The following is a 21,281-nucleotide window of genomic DNA, read 5'->3' on the forward strand; positions in this document are numbered from 1 at the left end:
CTTGGCGTCTTCTCATTCTATTTCCCTCTCTAATTCTTTGCTCCCAATACCTTGGTTCCTTTGCCAGTTTTCTCCAGTAAATTCCAGACCCTTCTATCCTACTGCCTGTATCAACTGCAGTCATTCCTATTGGCAGAATCTCCTTTCTCCATTCCTGTGTTGGCTTAGTTCTTAGAATACCTTCTGTTACTTTATGAATATAATATTTTGCATGGTTATTGTTATTTTCCTTAAGAACCTGCATCCAAAATCCTAGTCTCTCCTAGTTTCTTCACCATCTCCTGTTTTGTCATCTTCCCTTTCCACTTTGAATCTTATCTTTATGTTTGTGCTATGTATAGTAGCCTTAACCGTGTAACTCTGAAATACCCCTTTAAATATGGTAATCCCAAATCACCTTGTTCTAGTGGGAGGATCAGCTTATCCCACAAGACTCTTGCAGTCTTCCCCTCCCAGATAAAAAACCTTCAAATCTTACTAATTGATACCAACACCTTCTCTTCTAGTTGATAAAAATATGCCTGATCTGTACATAAAACTAAAAGGACTAAAATCACTTTGACTGGTTGTATCTTGCTATCTAGATCCATAAAACAGAGCTTTCGGTTTCTCGGTTTTTGTATTATCTTTTTAGTCTCTTCTCACATATATTTAGCTGCCATAGCAGAATCCTTTTTAATCCATACTCTAAGTACTTCATTTTATCATATCCTCATAAATATGGGTACTGCTAAACAAATTTGTGTGGGTACACACAGTTTATAGCTATTGCCTTTGTTTTATCTTCATTAATTTTGTATCCCAAAAAGACTTGAAACTGTCTCAAAATGTTCCACAGCAATGAAATGTTCTCTTCTGGTTTCATCAGGTATAAAATAATAACATCTGCAAATAAAGTCAGCTTTTCTTGAGGGGTTCATATTAAAACACCGAACGCTGAAAACAGCGAACAGTGTTTCATCGACACATATTCAGCGAAAGCTGAAAATGTCGAAACCACAGAACAGTGATTTCTTTCCTAGGTAAAGAAATCTCTGTTCCAACCCCAAAAAAAAAAAAAAAAAACTTCAAAACACATACCCTAATTATACCACTCCAAACCAGTAAACAACTAAATACACATATGCACGTAACCCAACCATACATCTAACGGATAAAAAAAGTAAACATTTTAAAACATATGCACTTACCTTAACCCGCACCCTAAGATTAGTAACTCTCGCACATTTACATAAACAGTTCCAAACACATACACACTTACCTTAACCCTAATCATACCCCCCCAAAACAAAAGTAAACAGCTGAAAACACATACACACGTAACTCAACCATACATCTAACGCAAAATAAAAAACAGTAAACACTTTCATACATATACACTTACCTTAACCCACACCCTAACCCTAAGGTCAGTAACTGTTGCACAATCACGCTTGGGAGCTATACCGGACAAAGGACCACACTACACTTCAAAACAGGCAAAGCAAAGAAGCGGTCAAGTGACTTTTTTCCCAGGGGAAAGAATTCCCTGAACAGCCGCTTCGCTGTTTTGCCTGTTTGTCCTACATGTGTAGACGAAATCGCATTCGACAAAATGCGTTTTCATCGTTCTAATAGGAACCCTTCTTGAGCTGTCTACCAGATACCAATTATATCCTTAAATTTCTGAGTCCCTTATTTTCTTTCCCAATGGTTTTAAATATAACTCAAAAAACAAAGTGAAAGAGGACACCCCTGCCTGGTTCCTCTGTTCAAACAGAACGTATCAGAGAGGATCCCAGTCACTTTAATTTTCAGCTCTGATCCTGTACATATCCTCCTAATCAACCTTATAATTTTATCAGAGAATGCAAATGCTTCCATTGCCCTGTTCATAAAATCCCAGCTTACTCTGTCGAATGCTTTTTCTGCATCAAGACCCACCAACAGCAGAGGTATTTTATTACATTCAGCTTCCCTCTGTAGCATCATTGTTCTATTAATGTTATCAGATGTTTGCCTCCAGTCCACAAAACCACACTGATCCATATCTATCAATTTCACATCACTTTTGCCATTACAGACAAACATTTTATAATCATAGCTTAGAACTGAAATAGGTCTATATGAAAGCTGGACCTGATGGATCTTTACCATCTTTAGCTATTACAGCCACCACTGCTTTCTTCCAGGATGTTTCTCCTCCTTTTAAAATACTGTTAAACAAAACCTTCCAGATCTTTATCAGTGTCTTCCCTTCTAACTGCCAAACTTCCACAAGAATACCATCCAGTTCCTGAGGACTTTCCTGTAGACTGGTTATACATAACTATTTTTATCTCATCTCCTCCTAGCATGTCAGTAATTGAGCCTCCTCTACCTCTAACCTTGGCATATTTAATTCTTCCATAAACACTTCCATTTGTACCTTTTCATGATTTCTAAATTTCTTTGCTTTATACAGATTCCATACCATTTCTGAAATATTTTTAGTACCTCCACAGGATCTCTGGTTATCTTTGTTGTTATACGCTCTCTAAACTTAGCGGCAACCCTTCCTCCTTTTTGTAGTCTGGGTTGCTACGTTAAAAGTTTTCTGCTCTGGAGTTGTTATCAAAAAACAGTCTTTCTGAACTCATGCACATTATCAAGGTAATCCCTTATTTTCAGTTTAGCATTTTGCAATTGCTCCGCCTCTTGTTCTGTGAGATTCCCCCTATTCTGCAATACTTTAACCTTTGTCAGTCTCTCTACATAATTATTTTACTTTTTAACCATATATGTCTTTTATTTTCACCCTATTTTAAACTCCACTTTAATTTTATCCCACGTCCCAACTACATTTTCAGAAGAAATTTCTATCTTCACTAATAACTACCAAATAATTTTTACTACCCACTCCCTAAATTCCTCTCTTTTTAACAGACAGGTGAGAAAGTGCCAGTGTCTCATTTTTATTTCATTACCTTTCACTTTCATTTTAGATATTACTGGCAAATGATCTGAAATAGTTATTGGATGTGTATCAAAATTTTAAATTAAATGCACATGTTCCTGTGAAATATAATTTCTGTCTACCCTAGCCCAGTTTTTGTACCTAGGGGAATAATATGTAAATTCACCCCAAACTCCTACTACTGTATTTACATCTTCCATTGCAAGTATCTTCATAAATTTATTCAAAAACCTACCCTCTTTTGTTATATTTCCTTTATGGACCCCCTGATATAGCCTCACTACTGCAAATCAAATTCCAATCCCCACCTATACATAATATTCCCTACTGAAAGCTGATTATTTCTCACAGAATTTTCTTAAGCTCCATTACAGCAGTTTTAGGTGAAATATAAATACATGCCAGTGTAATCCTCCTCCCTTGCCAGCAACCCCTTAGTACTACAAATCTACCATAATAATCCTTTTTCCCCTCTTCAATCACTTCTGGAGCTCCTCTTGCAACTAATACAAGTACCCACCTTTTCCTTTATTCCAGATACTCCTCTGAATAACCACCCTGAAATTCTTTCTTTATCAAATTCACATGCTCAGTTCTTTCCAAATGGATCTCCTGTAGCACATCTATTTATCCTCTGCATTTTAATATACTTCACTACTTTTTTGTATATATCTGTGAGACCATTCACATTTAAAGATAACATAGAAAGTGTTGTGTTATTTTTCCCACCTGTTATGTGTAACAACATTTTAAATGTCTAGTTTTAGTTTTGTGTTACCTGTATACACTGTTTGGCAAGTTGATCTTTTATACAGTTGCTTCTTGTAATATCCATCTGACCCTATGTCACATCTTACAAAACTTTCTGTTTTAGTGAAAACCCTAAAAAAAAAAAAAAACACAAAAATGAACACCCTCCCAGAACACCCCTAAAACCTATTAACTTAAACTAACACACAAAATTATATACATCTTCAAATACTGAAGTTTAACCCTCCTAATAGGAAAATGACAGCCACACTCACAGTGTTGGATTAATCTATAAGGATTGTTATCCATGCTAGGATGCACAGTACAGCCCGTGCTTCTATTTCCACTAACTGCTGTTTTGTCATATCTTTATTCTTCTCCCAGATCAGAAACACACTTGAATGTTTTCAGAAAGTATTATCTCCTACCCATTGAAAGAAACAAGTGTGCTGTTTTTATTGCCCCTTATCAGATTGTCTTCATAGGAACATGAGAACAGGAAAGTTGTGTAAAATCTTACCATAATCATAGATGTCCTTCTCTTTCATGTTGCAGTATTCTACATGTGGGTTTACCCTACTTCCTTCCAGTTCGTCCGGCCAGGATTCCAAAGATTTTCAGTCCCTCTAGGTGTGTTGGATGTCTGACGTGGCTGCAGGAATGTGGGCCATAAAAGTGACATCTGAATGCACCAGCCGTCAGAACAGAGAAAGTCCCAGTCGGAGCCAATCCTAGTAGGGCATAGGCTGTCCAGTGTCACCCAGGAGAGCAAGTGCAACCTGACAAGAGAAGAAGGGGGGAAGGAAGGAATACTGCAACATGGAAGAGAAGGACATCTATGGTAAGATTTTATACAACTTTCCTATGTCCTTCTGTTCCAATGTTGCAGTATTCTACACGTGGGTGAGTACCAAAGCTCACAGAGTTGGGTGGTGGTCTGGTAGAAGTTTCCAGGAATCCGTGAAGGACATACCTGGCAAACCCCACCATAACTCTAGAGATCTGATTCAGCTTGTAAGTCTCAAGGATCGAGTTGGTGTCTAGCCCCTTAAAGAAGGCTCCAGAAGAGGCCATAGCTCTGGTGGAGTGAGCTTTAATACTGTCCTGTAAGATTTTCCCATGGTAAGAGTAACAGAAGGAAATGGCCCTGGAAATCTCGTCTGAAATGGTCTGTTTGGTCACTGCTTTCCCCAGGGCTCTGGGGTGGAAGGAGACAAATAGCTGGTTGCCCGAAATGGTCTAATTGGTCACTGTTTTCCCCAGGGCTCTGGGGTGGAAGGAGACAAATAGCTGGTCAGGTTTCCTATTTGTCTTGGTTTTGTGTAGCTAAAACCTAAGCTGTCTGTGTACATCTAGGGAGTGAAGTACTCTCTAACTATCCCCCTGTGGATTGGGGAAAAACGTGGGGAGGTGTATGGCCAGGTTCAGAGACAGGTCATTCACTACCTTGGGCATGAAGGACGGGTTAGTTCTAAGAGTAACCCTGTCAAGATGGAAGACCAGAAAAGGTGGCGTAGCCATCAGAACTTGCAGCTCTGAGACCCTCCTGGCTGAGGTCAGAGCCACCAATAAAACAGTTTTCCATGTGCAAAATTTTATGGAGGCTGTATTTGCTGGCTCAAAGGGAGTTAGTGGGAGTTTTTCTAGTACATAGTTAAGATCTCAGGGAGGAGGGGACAGTTTTCAGGTAGGTCTCAGGTGAAGTACCCCTTTGAGGAAGAGTTTTGCAGGAAGTCTGGATGCAAGGGGTAGATCCAAAGGGAGGCAGGTAGAAATTGCAGATAAGTGAACTTTTAAAGATGAGTAGGCCAGGCCTGTCTGCAATAGTTCACATAAGTAAGAAAGGATAAGAGGGATGTAGCTTTCCAGTGGGTCCAACTGTCTTTTGTGACACCAAATAGAAAATCTTTTCAACTTTGAGAGATAAGATTTTCTTCTGTTAGATTTCCTGGACTGCTGCAGGACATTAAGCACATCCTCGTTGTACAGGTGTCTAAAGGGGATCAGAATCCTATCAACCACATGGTGAGGTGTAGAGACTGCCACTGTGGGTAAATCTGTGATCCCTTGTGCTGTGTGGGCAGGTCCACTGGGGGGGGGGGTAACTTGTGGTGATTGCCCTTGGACAAATGAAGGATAAGGGGGAACCAGTGCTGTCTTGGCCAGTAGGGAGTCACCAGAGAGATTTTTGGTGAGTCTTGCTGAATTTTAAGCAGCAATTTTTGAAGCAAGGGGAATGGGGGGGGGGGGGGCATACAGAAATTTCCCCTTCCAGGACACTGAGAAGGCATCTGTTGTCAGTGCCTGGGGGTTGGGTGTCCTGGTGCAGAAACCAGGAAGTTGCCTGTTTATGGAGGAGGCAAACAGGTCTATTTGCGGTGTACCTCACCTGTGGACCAGATCCAGGAAAACATCTCTGTGAAGCATCCATTCGTGGTTGTTTGAGATGGCCCTGCTTAGATAATCTGCCTAGGAGTTGTGCAGGGTGGGTATGTAGGCTGCCTGTACAGTAATTTCCAGTGAGGTGGTGAGTTCCCACACCTACAGAGCTAGTCTGCATAGGAGATAGGATTTGGTCCTTCCCCCGTTTGCTGCGATACCACAGGACCATAGTGTTGTCCGTGAATATCTTGACAGACCTTACTTTGGGTAGGGCTGGAAGGCTTGAAGAGCAAGGAGGATTGCCCTCATCTCTCTGACATTTATGTGCTCTAGTCTGTGTGTGTCTGTCCACAAACCCTGCACTCGTCTTTGTCTTAGTGTTGCTCCCCATCCCAGATATGGAGCATCTGTATGCATGATCTGGGTGGGTGTGGGAGTTTGTAGAGGGAGGCCTGGGTTCTTGGCCACCTGAGCCATCCACCAATGAATTTCCTGTTTCAAGCAGGGAAGAATGTGGACCCTGAACTCCAGGGGATGGGAGTGCTGAGTCCATACTAACCAAAGACACCATTGTAGCTTCCTCATGTGCAGTCTTGCTAAGGGCAGCATGAGTACGGTGGCTGCCATGTAACCCAGAAATCTCAGGAACTGCCTTGCTGTCAGTTCTAATGACTGAATGGTGCAAAGTAGGTGGTTTGTCAAGGACAACACCTTGTCTGGTGGCAGGAAGGCCTTCATTAGGTCTGTCCAGATTCTGCAACCCAGGAAAACAATGTCCTGTGAGGGCTCCAGGTGAGATTGTGGGAAATTTATTTGAAATCCTAGAGACTGTAAGAGGTACAGAAAGGCTTGAGTATGAATGAGGGTCTTCTGACTGTCTGCCTGAATTAGCAGGTCGTCTAGGTTAGGGAATATTTGGATTCCCTTTGTCCTGCAGTAAGCGATGACTGGAGCCAGACATCTTGTGAATACCCTGGGTCCTGTGGAAATCCCAAAGGGCAAGGCACAGAATTGAAAATGGGATGAGCCTGCCATAAACCTCAAGTATTCCCTGAAAGTGGGCTTTACTGGTATGTGCAGACAAGCATCCTTTATTTCCAGGGTTGCCATGAAACTTTGGGGTAGGAGGAGGGGGAAGAGGATGTGGAGAGTGAGTATCCTGAAAGTAGGAACTTTTAGGGAAGGGTCGAGGCATGAGAGATCTAGTATAGGCCTCCATAGCCCATCCTTTCTGGGGACCAGAAAGATTCTGGAGTAGAATCCTCTTCCTTTTTTTTTTTCTATAGGCACTGGTTCTATAGTGCCTTGCACCAGCAGAGTTTGCACTACCGGTTGTAGGAGGGGTAGCTGACTGGTGCGTGGCTGTAGAGTGCCTAACCATACTGGGGGGTGAACCAAGTCATAAAAAGTAAAAGTTCTGGATGACAGACAGAACCCATTTGTCTGAGGTAATGTGGGACCATACAGGCAGACAGTGAGAGAGATGGGCAAACAGCGGTAGGGATATAGGAGGGGTGGGAAATAAGGTTGGCAGGTAGTCAGATGCTACCTGCCCTATCCTGAAAGGGAGGCCTCTGGTTGGAAGATGGAGAAGGTCTAGCCAGAGGGGGCTGAAGGTTTTCTGATGAATTGTGTCTTGGCAGGTTAGTTCCTATGGAACTTAGGGATGGGTGAGACTAGCAGGTGTTTGAGGTCCTGCAATTCTTTGCCTTTTTGTCGCAGGGACTTGAAGAAGTCAGCCACTTTTCTGCCAAACAGGGCAGAGTGATCCAAAGGGGCTTCAATAAGATTAGCCCTGAAGTCGTCAGGGAGGGGCTGAAGGCATAACCAAGAGTATCTCCTTAAAGCAGAGGCTGATACAGCTGACCTAGCTGAGGCTTCAGCTGCATCAGAACTGCATCTTATGGAGTGTCTATTCACCTGAGAGGTGAGTGCTAGCAGGAAGGACAGAGAAGCTTTGGCTGCACAGTCAGGGATGTCAGCCAATTCCTTGATGGCTTTGTCCAGCAGGGCTAAGGAGTACTTGGTCATGTGGGTCTGGTAGTTTGTGGCCCTAAACGACAGGGTGGCTGAAGTGTAGATTTTCTTCCCCAGCCATTCCATTGTCTTGTTGTCCTTGTCAGCTGGCAGAATGGTTGTGGTTGGGAGCAGTTTGGAAGCCCTATCAGTGGAAATGGAGGCAGTGGCTGGGTCAGCCAGAGGGCACTTAAGCAGAAATGTTTCTGATTCAGGGACCTTACACAGTCTGTCTGCCCTGCATGGGGCTGGAGGTTGGGAGTCAGGGTTGATGGATGCAGAGGAAAGGCATCCAGGAAGGCCATCAGAATAGGAAGGACAGCAGAAGGACTGGGGGAGTCCATCTGTATGAGGTCATAAAACCTCTTCTGCACTTCAGTCATGTCAGTGGATTCCCACTTAAATGGGTCTTTCATTTTGATGATGGTTTCCCCAAATGTTAAATACTCCACTGGGGAGTCAAGCTCAATGGAGCCTTCCACTGGAGATCCATATCCCAGGGGGGAGGAGATCTGTGAGGAATAGGAGAGGGAATCGTCTGAGGAGTCAGGGAGTCCCTCTTCTTCTACTTCTACTCTCCTTTTAGTAGCTGAAGCTTGAGGCTTAGAGCTTAGGCGGGGAGGACCAATGCTAGGGCTTCCTGTAGTAGTAGGACGTAGGGTCATAAAGACATTAAACAGGCTTTGGCTGAATGCTTGCCAACTGGGCATGCTTTCAGTTGAAGAAGAGAGATGTTTTCTCTTTTGTTTTTTCTTTAGAGGCCTAGCTGGCGTCCGACTAGGAGAAGGTCTCAAGTCAGACATAGGGATGGCGTTGTTGAAATCAGACAAGCCCACAGAGTGCACTGCCCCCACGGAGTCTAAGACAGCTGGTAAAATCTCTATGAACTTGCCACCTGCTCAGGATTGTGCGGCCTCCTCATAAGTACCTGCTGTATCCTGACTGGCAAAAGCAGAGTCCTCAGCCAGGCTGATGTTGGCCACAGGCTGAGGTATGGGCGGTAGAGGTGCAGCAGAAAAACTAGGTTGCAAGGTCTTGGCCCTCTTCTTAGGCAGTTCTGACAGGGCATCGGATGCAGCTTCCATCTAACGCTATTTGTTTTAACTGCTGGTTCTCTAGATAAACGTTTAGGGCATGCAAAAAGCAATGTAAGGTCCAAGGTATGAACGCCTGACAAATAGAGCACTTCTCATGGTCATGATCCTTACCCAAACAAAAAAGCACTGGTCATGGGTGTCTTTGTGGTGAATCTGCCGGCCACACTTAAACTTGCCCTTTCCGGATGACATGGACAGACTATATATACTAAACAGAAGGAATGAAAGGATCCCCAAAGGGGTACTTATCTGAATTTTCCTAATCCGACATCCGTGAGTAGCACGAGCACCTGGCATATGACTGGTGGCTGAAAAGTTCTGAGGGCTGGTGCGTTCAGATATCACTTTTATGGCCCATGTTCCTGCAGTCACTTCAGATGTGCAAAGCACCTGGAGGGACTGAAAAACTTTGGAATCCTGGCCAGATGAACTGGAAGGAAGAAGGGTAAACCCACATGTAAATACTGCAACAATGGAATAGAAGCACAGGGAGGGTGGCCTAATGGTTAAGGTGTTTGCCTTACAAACACAAGGTGCAGGGTTTGAATCTCACAAGGGATAATTGGCTAGGCTTAAAATGGCTCGCAAGGGCAGTTAGCCTAGTACTAACCTATGAACCTATGAACCTATCAGACAGTTTCTTCAACTACAAGCATTTGTTTGCTAGAGGAAAACTTATTATATTCAGTGTTCTTGTTTATTTGCTTCCCCTTAAAACTTGTTACTAGATTAAGCCAAGGACCTTAATCTAGTATCATGCTTTTATTTTTATTTATTTATTTAACATTTGTTGACCGGGAATGTCCGACTAGGTTCCACAGAGCCTGTTTTCAGCGGAGGCCCGGGGGGAAACGCTCCAGATGCATGTCTTTGGAATGTCTTTATCCAGACTTTTAACTCTTTTTTACACTGCAGTGCCTACATTCCTTAAAACTGAACAAGAAAGAGAATGTAGGGAAAAATAACAGAGGTACCTGTTTAGTTTAGTATGCTTATTACACTCAAAAATAACTGAGAACGCTTTACTTTATAGCATGCAGGTTATGTCATGCATTATAAAAATACAACTGTTAAAAACAAAATTCTGTTTTACTTACAGTTAACCCTTTCCTTCCTCTTTCCCTCTCCTAAATGTTCTTTCAAACATTAACAACTTGGAGTAGGGCATATGCTTTGTAGTCCCCTACAAGTTTAACAAAGTCAAAGGATTCCAAAAAATTCCAGGTTTTCTTGTTCTGACTTGTTTCACAAATGTAACTAATACTTTGTAATCTCACATTTATTTGTCAATTTCTGAGTTGCTGGTTTGCTTCCTGTTTGATCTCCATCTCCCAAATCCAGTCTCTGCTTCATTTCCAACATACTCCTGTTTTTTCAACGCCTGTGCTTTTTTTCTCTCTCTCAAGCATTTGCCTTTGAAACACTGGAAAATGTTTCAATGGACCAGTCTCTCTATGGGCTTTATTACCAAAAAATCAAGAAGCAGAACTGTTTCCTGTTTGATAGTTCACTTTTTGTTGGACAAACATTTCTATTGCCACCGTAGCATGTGCATGTTCTGCATCAAAAAATGATTTTGACCCTCCAGGAAAGACTATTCTGAAAAAAGCTGGATACAGCTGCTTAAATCTCACACCTGCTTCTCGATATTCCCTGATTACTGGAATACATTTATTCTTCTTCTGCCTAGTGAGTAACTATTTTCCACAAACACTTTCTCACTTTTTGTACTTTCACTTTCTGCCACAGTTTTGTTAGAATCATTTTTTTCTGCTGGAAGGATTGCATCTTTACTATTAAAGGCCTAGGTTGCTTTCTCATGGCCAGGTTTGGAGCATACACACAATGTGTCCTTTCAATTAACAACCCCTGCTGTGGGATACCAGTCCATTTGCTTACTTGTACTTTCATAAAATTAATACAGTCTGTTCCTTCCATCTTCTCTGGTACAGCAGAAAATCTCAGGATTCCGTATGTGCTCTGTCCTCTAATTCTGTTATTTTTTGAAACATCTCTTCTTGAGCAGTCTCTTACTCAGCCAGCCTTTTCTTCATTTCAGCCTCAGACTTTTGCATTTTTTTCACCTCATCCGAATATTTGTTTAATCCTTCATGTTTCCTAGATTTTTGTTATTTGAGTTTATATACTCCTTCAGTGTTTCATTATTTTAATCATCTCTGAGCAGATTTGACTTTTTTTCCTCTAGATTACTGGAAGTCATAATTTGTACCAAAGCTGGAGCTTGCTCTGTTTTTTTGCTGAACAGATGCAGAATTCTTCCAAGTCAGTGTTTTCTCCTCACCTTTTGTGACTGATTTTCTTTCAGGTTCTCTGAATTTTTTTTTTTTTTTGCTAGAATCCAGGCAAATCACTAACTAGCCAGTTACTGAATTTACCCAAAAAGACACGTTCACTGGCTCTCTTTCTAAGTTTCTGTTTTCACATTGGGACAGCTGAAATTAAACTTCTACAAAGTGTCAGGCCATCTTGGAAGCCCTGGCCCCAATTATTGATGCCAAATAGTCAGGTCCTGCTGGTCTGGTAGAGGGGTCAGCACAGAAGATTCCACAATGCTGGCAAACTGGCCTGATGTCTTTTACATGTAAAAGGTGGGGACATCTTTCTGCGTGGCTGCAATGACTGTCATACCTCATACCTAATGTAGGGAACAGAAGCTAGCAGAGGTGGAGACCATTATCCAAATGAACTGCAGTGACTGAAAGATTGAGGCCTAGTCCATTTGAGAAGGCACTATCCATGTTCTCCTCCAAAGATGCACTGAAAGAGGTTGTGCGTCTTCTTAAGTGTTGGGGCTTACCTGCTGCTACCTCTGCAGAACCAAAGTTCTCAGGCCTATGTGGGTCTAGCATGATCACCATGGCTTTAGGCACCTTGCCAGGTAATTATGACCTTGAGTTTCTTTCATTTTTCAGTGCTTCTTCTCCTTCATTTTTAAAGATGTCAGGTGGGAGATCCAGCCAGGGTCAAAGAGGTGGAAACCTCTCACCACAGAGCTACTGTTTTGGCTCCACTGATAAAGAGCTTGCTTTGAAAGCTTTGTGTGCTTATGTTTCATTAAAATATCTGGTGGTTTGGCATACCCTGGTTTGTTATTTCTTTACATTTTTGGAGGGTCTCCTTTTTGGCTGTTGTATTTCGTTTGTAGTTTGTGCTCCAAACAGTCCACTAATGATTTGCCTCCAATTCTTGGTATTTTCTTTCTAATGAAAGGGCACTTTCTGTAGGTTTCAATGAGGTGATCAGGACTCAGACAAAAAAAGTGAAGGTGATAATCTTTTCCAGCACAGTCACGCTGGATGAAGGTGAAAAAGAATGAAATAAGCCATAGGCTGAGCTCACCTTTAATGACAGCAACAGTGACAGCAGTGGAGAGATGATCAGCCTGCTGGGTAATATCAAAAGCTCTCAGAGTTTGGTCACTTGCACTAATGGACAGAAGAGGCTTTTTCCCCGGTGCTTATGAATTCTACTGCAAAAATCCTTATAAAGTACACTAACCACCACACAATGCCCAAACGTAGTTTGGTGCATAAAGCTATGAACTAAACAACTGCAGTACACACACACACACTTCATAAAATGTACCAGTACAGTATGTTTTTTATCCATATGACAAAGCACTGAAAAAGACAACAGTTAAATGAGAAATGATCACAAAGAAACTGTGCATGCTGATCAGTGAGGGGAAATAAATTAAGAAGGTGTGGGGACCAGTGATGTTAGTGGACATTACACAAAAATGAATAGTCACTTGGCTGTCAGCTACTACCTAGAAAAATCCTATGGGGGTTAAGATTCATGTCAAGAGTTAACAAATGTTGGCACTTTCATAAAAAAAAATTTAAGTTATCTGTACTTTTACTTTTCACTGTAAGGGTTTTATACACATTTTTAAGACCATAATAACACTTCACAGCTAAGACAAGTTAAGTGTGGGGTAACTTCCCCTATGGCATCTTACTATAGGTTATACAGATCATTCTACTTCACTGTAGCTCAGAGAAACCTTACCCTGGAACTTTCTTACTCGGAGGAAGATGTGCTAAAAAACATTTGCACCTACCACATTAGCAACAAGTGCCTTTGCCTTATCCAGCTCTCTTCTGGCATTCTCAATCACATGCTCAGTCTCCTGTACCCGAGTGCGAGACTGCCTTGCTAACTCCTCTGTACCGTTCACAGCCTTCCTGATGTTTTTCAAGCGTTCCCACTGTGCAGACAATGTGTTGTTCAGTTCTGCAAGACGGTCCATCAACCCTTGATCTACATCTGTAATGTAAAAAAAAAAAAATTTAATTTTCGTTTCATAAAATGTTAAGTTGCTTTCATACTGTTATAAGAAAAACAACAGATGATAAGATCAACAGATATCTGGCCATACAGCACAGAGGGCTCAGGTTTCAAGTTGCTAACAAACTTTACCCTGTAATCTTACCTTGGACTCCTTCAGTCTCAACGTGTAAAGTATGCATCAGTGCAAACAGGCAATAATTCTGGAGTGACTTTTTTTGCTCACTTTGTGGCCATTGCCTGTGGATCATCAGTTCTACCCCCTTCCTCAAACCGGCTAACTGGGCCATTTGTTCTCCATTACAGAGGCAAGGATCAACTATAAGGACCATCACTCAGCCAGCCAGCAGGGGAAGTTCGAATTTTTTTTTTTTTTTTTTTTTTTAATTTTGTAGCTATATCCCTGCATTCATTCGGAAAAGTGAGAAGGAAGGTATGTGCAAGGAGTTGACCACAACAAAAGGCAGTGCACTGGGCAAGTGACTCAGACACAGTTTACTTAGTGATAGTAAACAAGAAGGACTTATTTGCTCTTCAAGAAAGATGAGATCTCAAGCTTTCTTTCATTCTGTCTAGAGTATCTCAGCTGTCTCTATACATCCAATGTACTCGAGTATTTCTTCTTACTTTTCTGTAATGGAAAAACTGGCAGCTCTATGGAATGATTCAGAGAAAGAGCTGAACTATCTCAGGCAAGAAAGATGAATTAGTTCTTACTGTTACCTATTACTGTTAAAGACCATACAAGGCAGGCTGTACATCAAAGCCTTACAGCTCAGAAATTCTGCTGGTAAAAATTAACTACTACTAAGACGTGCGTTCGATAATGAATTAAGTACTAGAGAGAACAAACTGCACACGTGCAAAATTACCTATAAAACAATTCAACAGACTCAGCTTTACAATATAGTTTTCACTAAGTCGGGTAAGATTTTTTGGGGGATTGTGGCAATTGCACTATATTACAAATCTCAAATTATCAAAATAGCTTGCAAAAACAGTAAATTATCATCATCAACCCCCTCCTTTTTCCTGAAAAATGTGGAACTAGTTATATTCTTAGAAAGTCTGTTAATTCATTTTTTTTTAAGTTCATAGGTAAGGACTAGGCTATATGCCTCTGTGAGCCATTTTAAGCATAGCCAATTTCTTTTTTTTGCGCTCAAAATAACCTATCCCATTTGGTTACAGATTGGCCTTACTCCTCTCATAGTCAATTATATTTTACCCCTAATGAGGACAACTGGGATCATACCTTAGATAAAAAGAGGAGACCCATGCATGTGATATAAAGCATTTAGGAGCTACCCATGTCCATTAGTAGTACAGGAAGTAGACCTGGGGAAAACTTTCTGTTTTCCATCCAAGTTGTGCTTAAAAATGGGCAGGGATGAAATTTTATGTGGATGGGGAGTTTGTTCCACAACAACGGTGTCCTCTGACAGACACATCTGTCTCTCCAAACCATTTTGATGATATTGTTGAACAGGTTTATATCCCTTGACCGAGTACTTCTGATGCCATTTGAGTTGTGATATGCAGTAAATCCATCAATAATGGGTCAGAAGGTTATTAAATGTGTTATTTATTTTTGAGCTGCTTGCTTAAGAAATTCTCATCTCTGCCAGCTCTGCTCCCCCCTCCCCCCAAGGAATAGAGGGTCTCCTTAAAAGCCTCCACCCTACTACCCAAGTTAGTGTTTTTGATGACAATCACAAAACCTAGTTTTCCAGTGAAGACAACTCCTCCTATCACCCTGGTTCTACTGGAATATAACAATACATATTTGCCATTGCTGACAGTCCAAAATGCCACAAGCAAATACAAAAGCACACACAAACTGCTCGAGACAGCAGCAGCCCTCCACTTACAGCAGCACTAAATGAAGCCTGCAGGACTCCATGGCACAGACACCAAAAAACAAAGCAAGCTTAATAGACTTACAAAGCAATGGAAAGTAATTTTCAAAACACGCAAAAAGAAGAAACGTGGCAGTCTGAATGTGTATAATGCCCACTCTATCACCCAAGACAATACAAACAAGTTTGAACATGGAAAACAAATGAAAAGAAACTGTGGCTAATACTACAGGTAACCTAAACCATCACAACAAACAGAAGCAAAAATTAAACACTGAAAGTCACTAGCAAAATATCTGCTGTGAGATCCTCCATTATTATGACCTGATGGCCAAATCAACTCAAAACAGGCATTGCTATACATCCAGTTACCAGCAAACAATCAAATGTGAATAAACCAAAATAGAGGCACTGCTGTAATGTAGCACAGACTACAAGTTTATCGTCAGTTACTAATGACATTAAGAGACAAAACTAAACATATCTTCAGGAGACACATAATTACACTCCAGCTAGTAAAGAGAACACGCAAAATATTCAAAATATATTAACACCATCACAAGCCCATGGGAAAAAAGATCAAATACAGAAAGTCTTCAGTATTTCAATGCCTCTGCAGTGAAGGAATCTGGAAAACATCATTGGCTTTCTGAGAAAATGACATTGAAACCTAAATTCCCATAGTACAAGAAACTCTACATTCAGTTGATGCATAAATATTTTTACCCCACCAGAACAATTCCCTTGAAAGAGCAGAATTAGTCAGATTACCCTAGAAGAAAACGACTGAAGAATTCAAGGTTTATGACAGAGGATCAGCTAAACACATTGCTAATGACGAAGTACTAAAATTCATCTTCAGAGTTCTGACAATGATTAAAACCATGTCCAAAAGACAATCAAACAAGGTGGCTGGCTTAGAGCATCCTCAAATGATCATGGAAGCACAACTTGTAAAACATGTCACCTCTTTAGTAATGAATCACTTCCTCTACAAACTGGCAAAAATACATGCTGGAGTCGTATCTGGGCATACTCGAAAAAAAAAAACAGATTGAAATCCTGCAGGGCTTGGAATATGTAAAGACATTCACCCAATCATACCTCTGCACAAGTAGTGAAGCAAAAAGAATAGTTGTGTAAAATCTTACCATAACCATATTCTTTTCCATGTTGCAGTATTCATACTGTGGGATTTCCAGCCCTCAGCAATCTGACATCGGCTCCTATACAAATGCTTAAACCTGGCTGCTGCAGGTGATGGGACATCACACGTAGGGCCATAAACCAGGGACTATAAATGTGACGTCTGCACGCACAAACCTCAGAACTTGAAGCCCAAACAAATGAGTATAAACACAAAGAGAAGCAGAAGAGCAAATGTCCCTGCAGGGCTGAACAGAATAGCCTGTGGGGAGAGGATACATAGGTGTAGACCAAGCATCCATAAAAGGAAAAGGGGGGTATATGGAGGGAGGGAAGGAATACTGCAACATGGAAGAGAAAGACATCTATGGTTATGGTAAGATTTTACACAACTATTCTATGTCCTTCTATTCCTATGTTGCAGTTTTCATACTATGAGAGAGTACCACAGCTTAGAATGAGTGATGGGAGGGGGCAGATGTGGCGGATTCTAGGACTCCATGCAGGATTGCCCTGGCAAATCGTTCTCTTGCCCTGGAGATGTGATCTAGCTTGTAGTGCTTAGTGAAAGTGTGAACTGTAGACCAGGTGGCAGTTTCCATGATGGAGTAGTTACCTACATAAAATTGCCAAAGATTCCAAAGACAACCACAAGGCATTCTATAACTATGTCAAGAATCTAAATGGCAATGCTCAGATCTGCTCTGAGCTACAACAGAATGGCATTAAATATACTGATCCCAAGTCCTGGGACTGCTCTTGTTTGGCATCTACTTCTCTGAAGTACAGGCCAACACTAAGGGACTCTGGCTAACAACATTCGCAGATGACTGCAAACTGGGAGCCATTATTGAATCCCCAAATGATGTGGATAATCTACAAAAGGGCCTTACAGAAACAGATGATTGGTGCCAGAGCCATGGGCTCAAGCTCAATGCCAAAAAATGCATAGTTATCCCTTTTGGGAAAAAATATGCACTCATGAATTACCACATAGGTGGCAGTAAACACCGAAAGTGTGATAAGAGACTTCGGAACACAGGTGGACAGTGGTATCACCTTCGATAACCACATCGCCACAACAGTCAGGAAATCCTTCTATGTGGCACAGTGCCAGAGCCATGGGCTCAAGCTCAATGCCAAAAAATGCATAGTTATCCCTTTTGGGAAAAAATATGTACTCATGAATTACCACATAGGTGGCAGTAAACACCGAAAGTGTGATAAGAGACTTCAGAACACAGGTGGACAGTGGTATCACCTTCGATAACCACATCGCCACAACAGTCAGGAAATCCTTCTATGTGGCACACCTCATCACCAAGGGCTTTTCATCCAGAAAAAAAGGAGGTCATTGTCCCACTGTACTCATCCCTCATTAGACCCATTATAGAATACAACGCCCCATTTGGTATGTACCTCTCAAGACATTTGCAACAATTGGAAAGGCCGCAGAAATACCTCACTAAAAGAATCACAGGCCTAAAGCGGATGCCCCATGCTGACTGCCTTAAACTCCAGCTATACTCTGTTGCATATCATCTACTCAGAGGCGATCTCTGCTTAACATACAAGGCCATGTCAAATCCAGAGCTGTTGGACACTCTACACTGAAAGAAATCCCAATCCTCAGAGCCACACGCTCCAGGGATCTAAACCTTGTCATCACAATAAACACAAAACATGCTGGGAGGGATAGGTTCCTGACCCAGAGACTCCCCAGACTCTGGAATAGACTGCCCATACATGTCAAGCAGAGCGCCTCTTTGGCCCTCTTCAAAGGGAACCTTGACGATTGGACGGGAGAAAGGAAATTCACCCGAGGGATCACATCAGTCGCCCTGCTAGACAGAGGTCCAGGGAAGTAAATAGTGTGGGAAGAAATAGCCATGGAATTGTTATGGCTAGGCTTGTATAGGCCCTAGGGCCGATAGCCTAGTATCAATCTGTGAACCTGTGAGGCTGTGTCCAGCCCTTTGATAAAGGCTTTAGAGGTAGCCATTCCTCTAGTGGAATGAGCTCTAACCCCTAGGGGTAATGATTTGCCATGGTGAGAGTAGCAGATGAGAATGGCTTTCCTGATCCAAAAGGAAATGGCTTGTTTGGAGACGGCCTTACCCAGAGCCCTAGGATGAAAGGAGATGAAGAGCTGATCAGACTTTTTGAAGGATTTTGTTTTGTCTAAGTAGAATCTGAGTTGTCTGTGAACATCCAGGGACTGAAAGATCCTCTCTGCATTATTAGAAGGGGAGGGAAAGAAAGTTGGTAGGTGAATAGACTGGTTAAGAGATAGCTCATTCACCGCTTTGGGCATGAAGGAAGGGTTAGTGCGTAATGTCACCCTGTCCTGGTAGAAGATGGTGTAAGGGGGACAGGCCATGAGGGCCTACAGTTCAGACACTCTTCTTGCGGAGGCAATGGCCACTAAAAGGATGTTTTTTCATGTGCACATTTGCAGGGAAGCTGTGCTAGCTGGCTCCAAAGGAGGCAGGGTTAGGTTTTCCAGTACAAAGTTGAGGTCCCAGGGAGGAGGGATGGTTTTTTTGGTGGTCTAACATGCAAGATCCCTCTCAGGAAAAGTTTAACATCTAGTCTGGAGAGCAGAGGTGGCTGCAAATGCAAGCAGGCTGAAATGGCAGAGAGGTGGACTTTCAGTGATGAATATGCTAGTCCTTCCTTAATAAGCTCGCACACATAACTAAGGACCAAAGAGGGATCAGCCTGAAAGGGATCCCTGTCCTTGAGTGCACACTAATTAGAGAATCTATGCCATTTGGACAAATATTTATTTTGTGGTAGATGGTTTCCTAGCCTCCCTCAGGACTGAAAGCACATCTTCTGAGTACAATTGTCTGAAAGGAATTAGAAGTTGATCACCCAAAGGGTCAGATCCAGTAAAGGCAGCTGAGGGTGAATGAGAGATCCCTTTTATTGAGTGAGTAAGTCCACCTTGTGGGGTAACTTGTGATGATTGTCCTTGGCTATGGAGTGAAGTAAGGGGAACCAGTGTTGCCTTGGCCAATAGGGAGTCACCAGCAGGATTTTTGGTTGGTCCTTGCAGATCTTCAGTAGGACCTGGTGTATCAAGGGGAAGGGAGGAAATGCATATAGGTACATTCCCTTCCATGGAAAGCTGAAGGCATTCACACTCCATGCTAGTGGAGTGTGTCCATACTAGTGGAGTGTGATCCCTGGAGCAAAATCTGTTTAGTTGTCTGTTCTGGGGGATGCAAACAGATCCACTTGAGGTGTGCTCACTGGTGGACAATGTCTAAGAAGGCTTCCCCTGTGTAACATCCATTCATGCTGAGGGGAGGACATTCTGCTGAGCAAGTCTGCTCGTTTGTTTTCCTGAGAGGGGATGTAAGAGGCCTGCAGTAAAAGGTAATGTCTGGTTGCTATTTCCCAGATTTGAAGAGTTATCTGGCATAACTGGTACACCTTTGTCCCTCCTTGCTTGTTGAGGTACCACATTACAGTTGTGCTGTCTGTCACGATGTGTAGCAGGCCTGGTTGCAGGGCTGGCAGGAAGGCTTTGAGAGCCAGCAAACCTGCTGACATTTCCCTGACATTGATGTTTTGTTTTAGAAGTGCAGGGTCCCAATGCTGTTGTACCCTGAAGCCTTTGAACTGTGCTCCCCACCCTAAGTCTGATGCATCTGTGTGTATGGTTTGAGTGATAGGTGGTAATTGGAGAGGGATGCCCTGGTTCTGTGAAACCTGCTGTATCCACCACTTTAGTTCCGCTTTTTGGCAGGGCAGGAGAGAAATAAGCTTGTCTAGTGAATGCTGGCTTTGAGATCATACATCTTTTAGGTACCACTGGAATTTGCTCATGTGCATCCTGGCTAATGGGAACATGGGAATGATTGCTGCCATGAGACCTAGGACTTGCAGAAATTGTCTTGCAAAGCGATAGGACTTTGTAAGTAGGCCTTGAAAGTGGCTGGATAGAGAATGCACTTTGTTCTGTGGGAGAAAGGACCTCATCATGTCTGTTCTTATTCTGCATCCTAGGAAAACTCTGTCCTGTTGCGAAAGAAGTGAGGACTTCTGGAGGTTGATAGTGAAGCCCAAGTTGTGGAGAATAGTCACTGTGAATTTGAGATGGTTTTGCAGGGTGGATTCTGATTCTGCCAGAATGAGAATGTCGTCCAGGTAAGGGTAGATTTGGAGTCTCTTGGTTCTGCAGTAGGCAATAGCAGGGGCCAGGCACTCTGTAAATACTCAGGGAGCAGTAGACAAGCCAAAGGGCAAGGTGGTAAACAAAGTGTGAAGAGTGTCCAGTGAAACGCTGAAGCCTCCTGTGGGAGGGCCTGATAGGGATGTGGAGGTAGGCATCCTTTAGGTCCAGGGTGACCATGAAGGCCTTGGGTGGAATGAGGGGTGGTACGGTTTGTAGGGAGAGCATCCTGAAGGAAGGAACCTTTAAGAACAGGTTTAGATAGGATAAGTCCAGGATTGGCCTCCAAGGGCCATCCTTTTTGGGGACAGGGAAGAGGTAGGAATAGAAGCCTTTTCCTTTCGGTCCTGAGGGAATTAATTCTATAGTTCCTACAGTCAGAAGTTCTTTCAATATGAGAGGGAATAAATGCAGCTGGTTTCTTGGAGGGAAGGGAATCCTTTTTGGCCTTGACTTTTCCTTCCAAGAAAGAAAGTATCCATTTTGGATAATGGAGAGCACCCAAGTATCTGAGGTAATTGTTTTCCAAAAGGGGAGGCAAAGGGTGAGGCGGGAGGATAGAGGGGGCTGACTCAGGCAGTCATGCTGAAGTGGTACCTCCT

At 42.4% G+C, this 21,281-nt stretch overlaps 1 protein-coding gene across 1 annotated transcript in view; it reads right to left on the reverse strand.

The window, feature by feature from the left end:
* The window catches only part of LAMC1 (laminin subunit gamma 1), a gene marked incomplete in the record, with an annotated part of 2,174,645 nt that overhangs the window by 382,712 nt on the left and 1,770,652 nt on the right, over positions 1–21,281 (reverse strand). Inside the window, 1 exon segment of the mRNA XM_044085382.1 lies at positions 13,265–13,470. Coding sequence (XP_043941317.1) covers positions 13,265–13,470 — 206 coding nt within the window.

The sequence above is a fragment of the Protopterus annectens genome, chromosome 10.part0 (genome assembly GCF_019279795.1).
Source record: "Protopterus annectens isolate FY-2018-M chromosome 10.part0, PAN1.0, whole genome shotgun sequence".
Taxonomy (NCBI): domain Eukaryota; kingdom Metazoa; phylum Chordata; order Ceratodontiformes; family Protopteridae; genus Protopterus; species Protopterus annectens.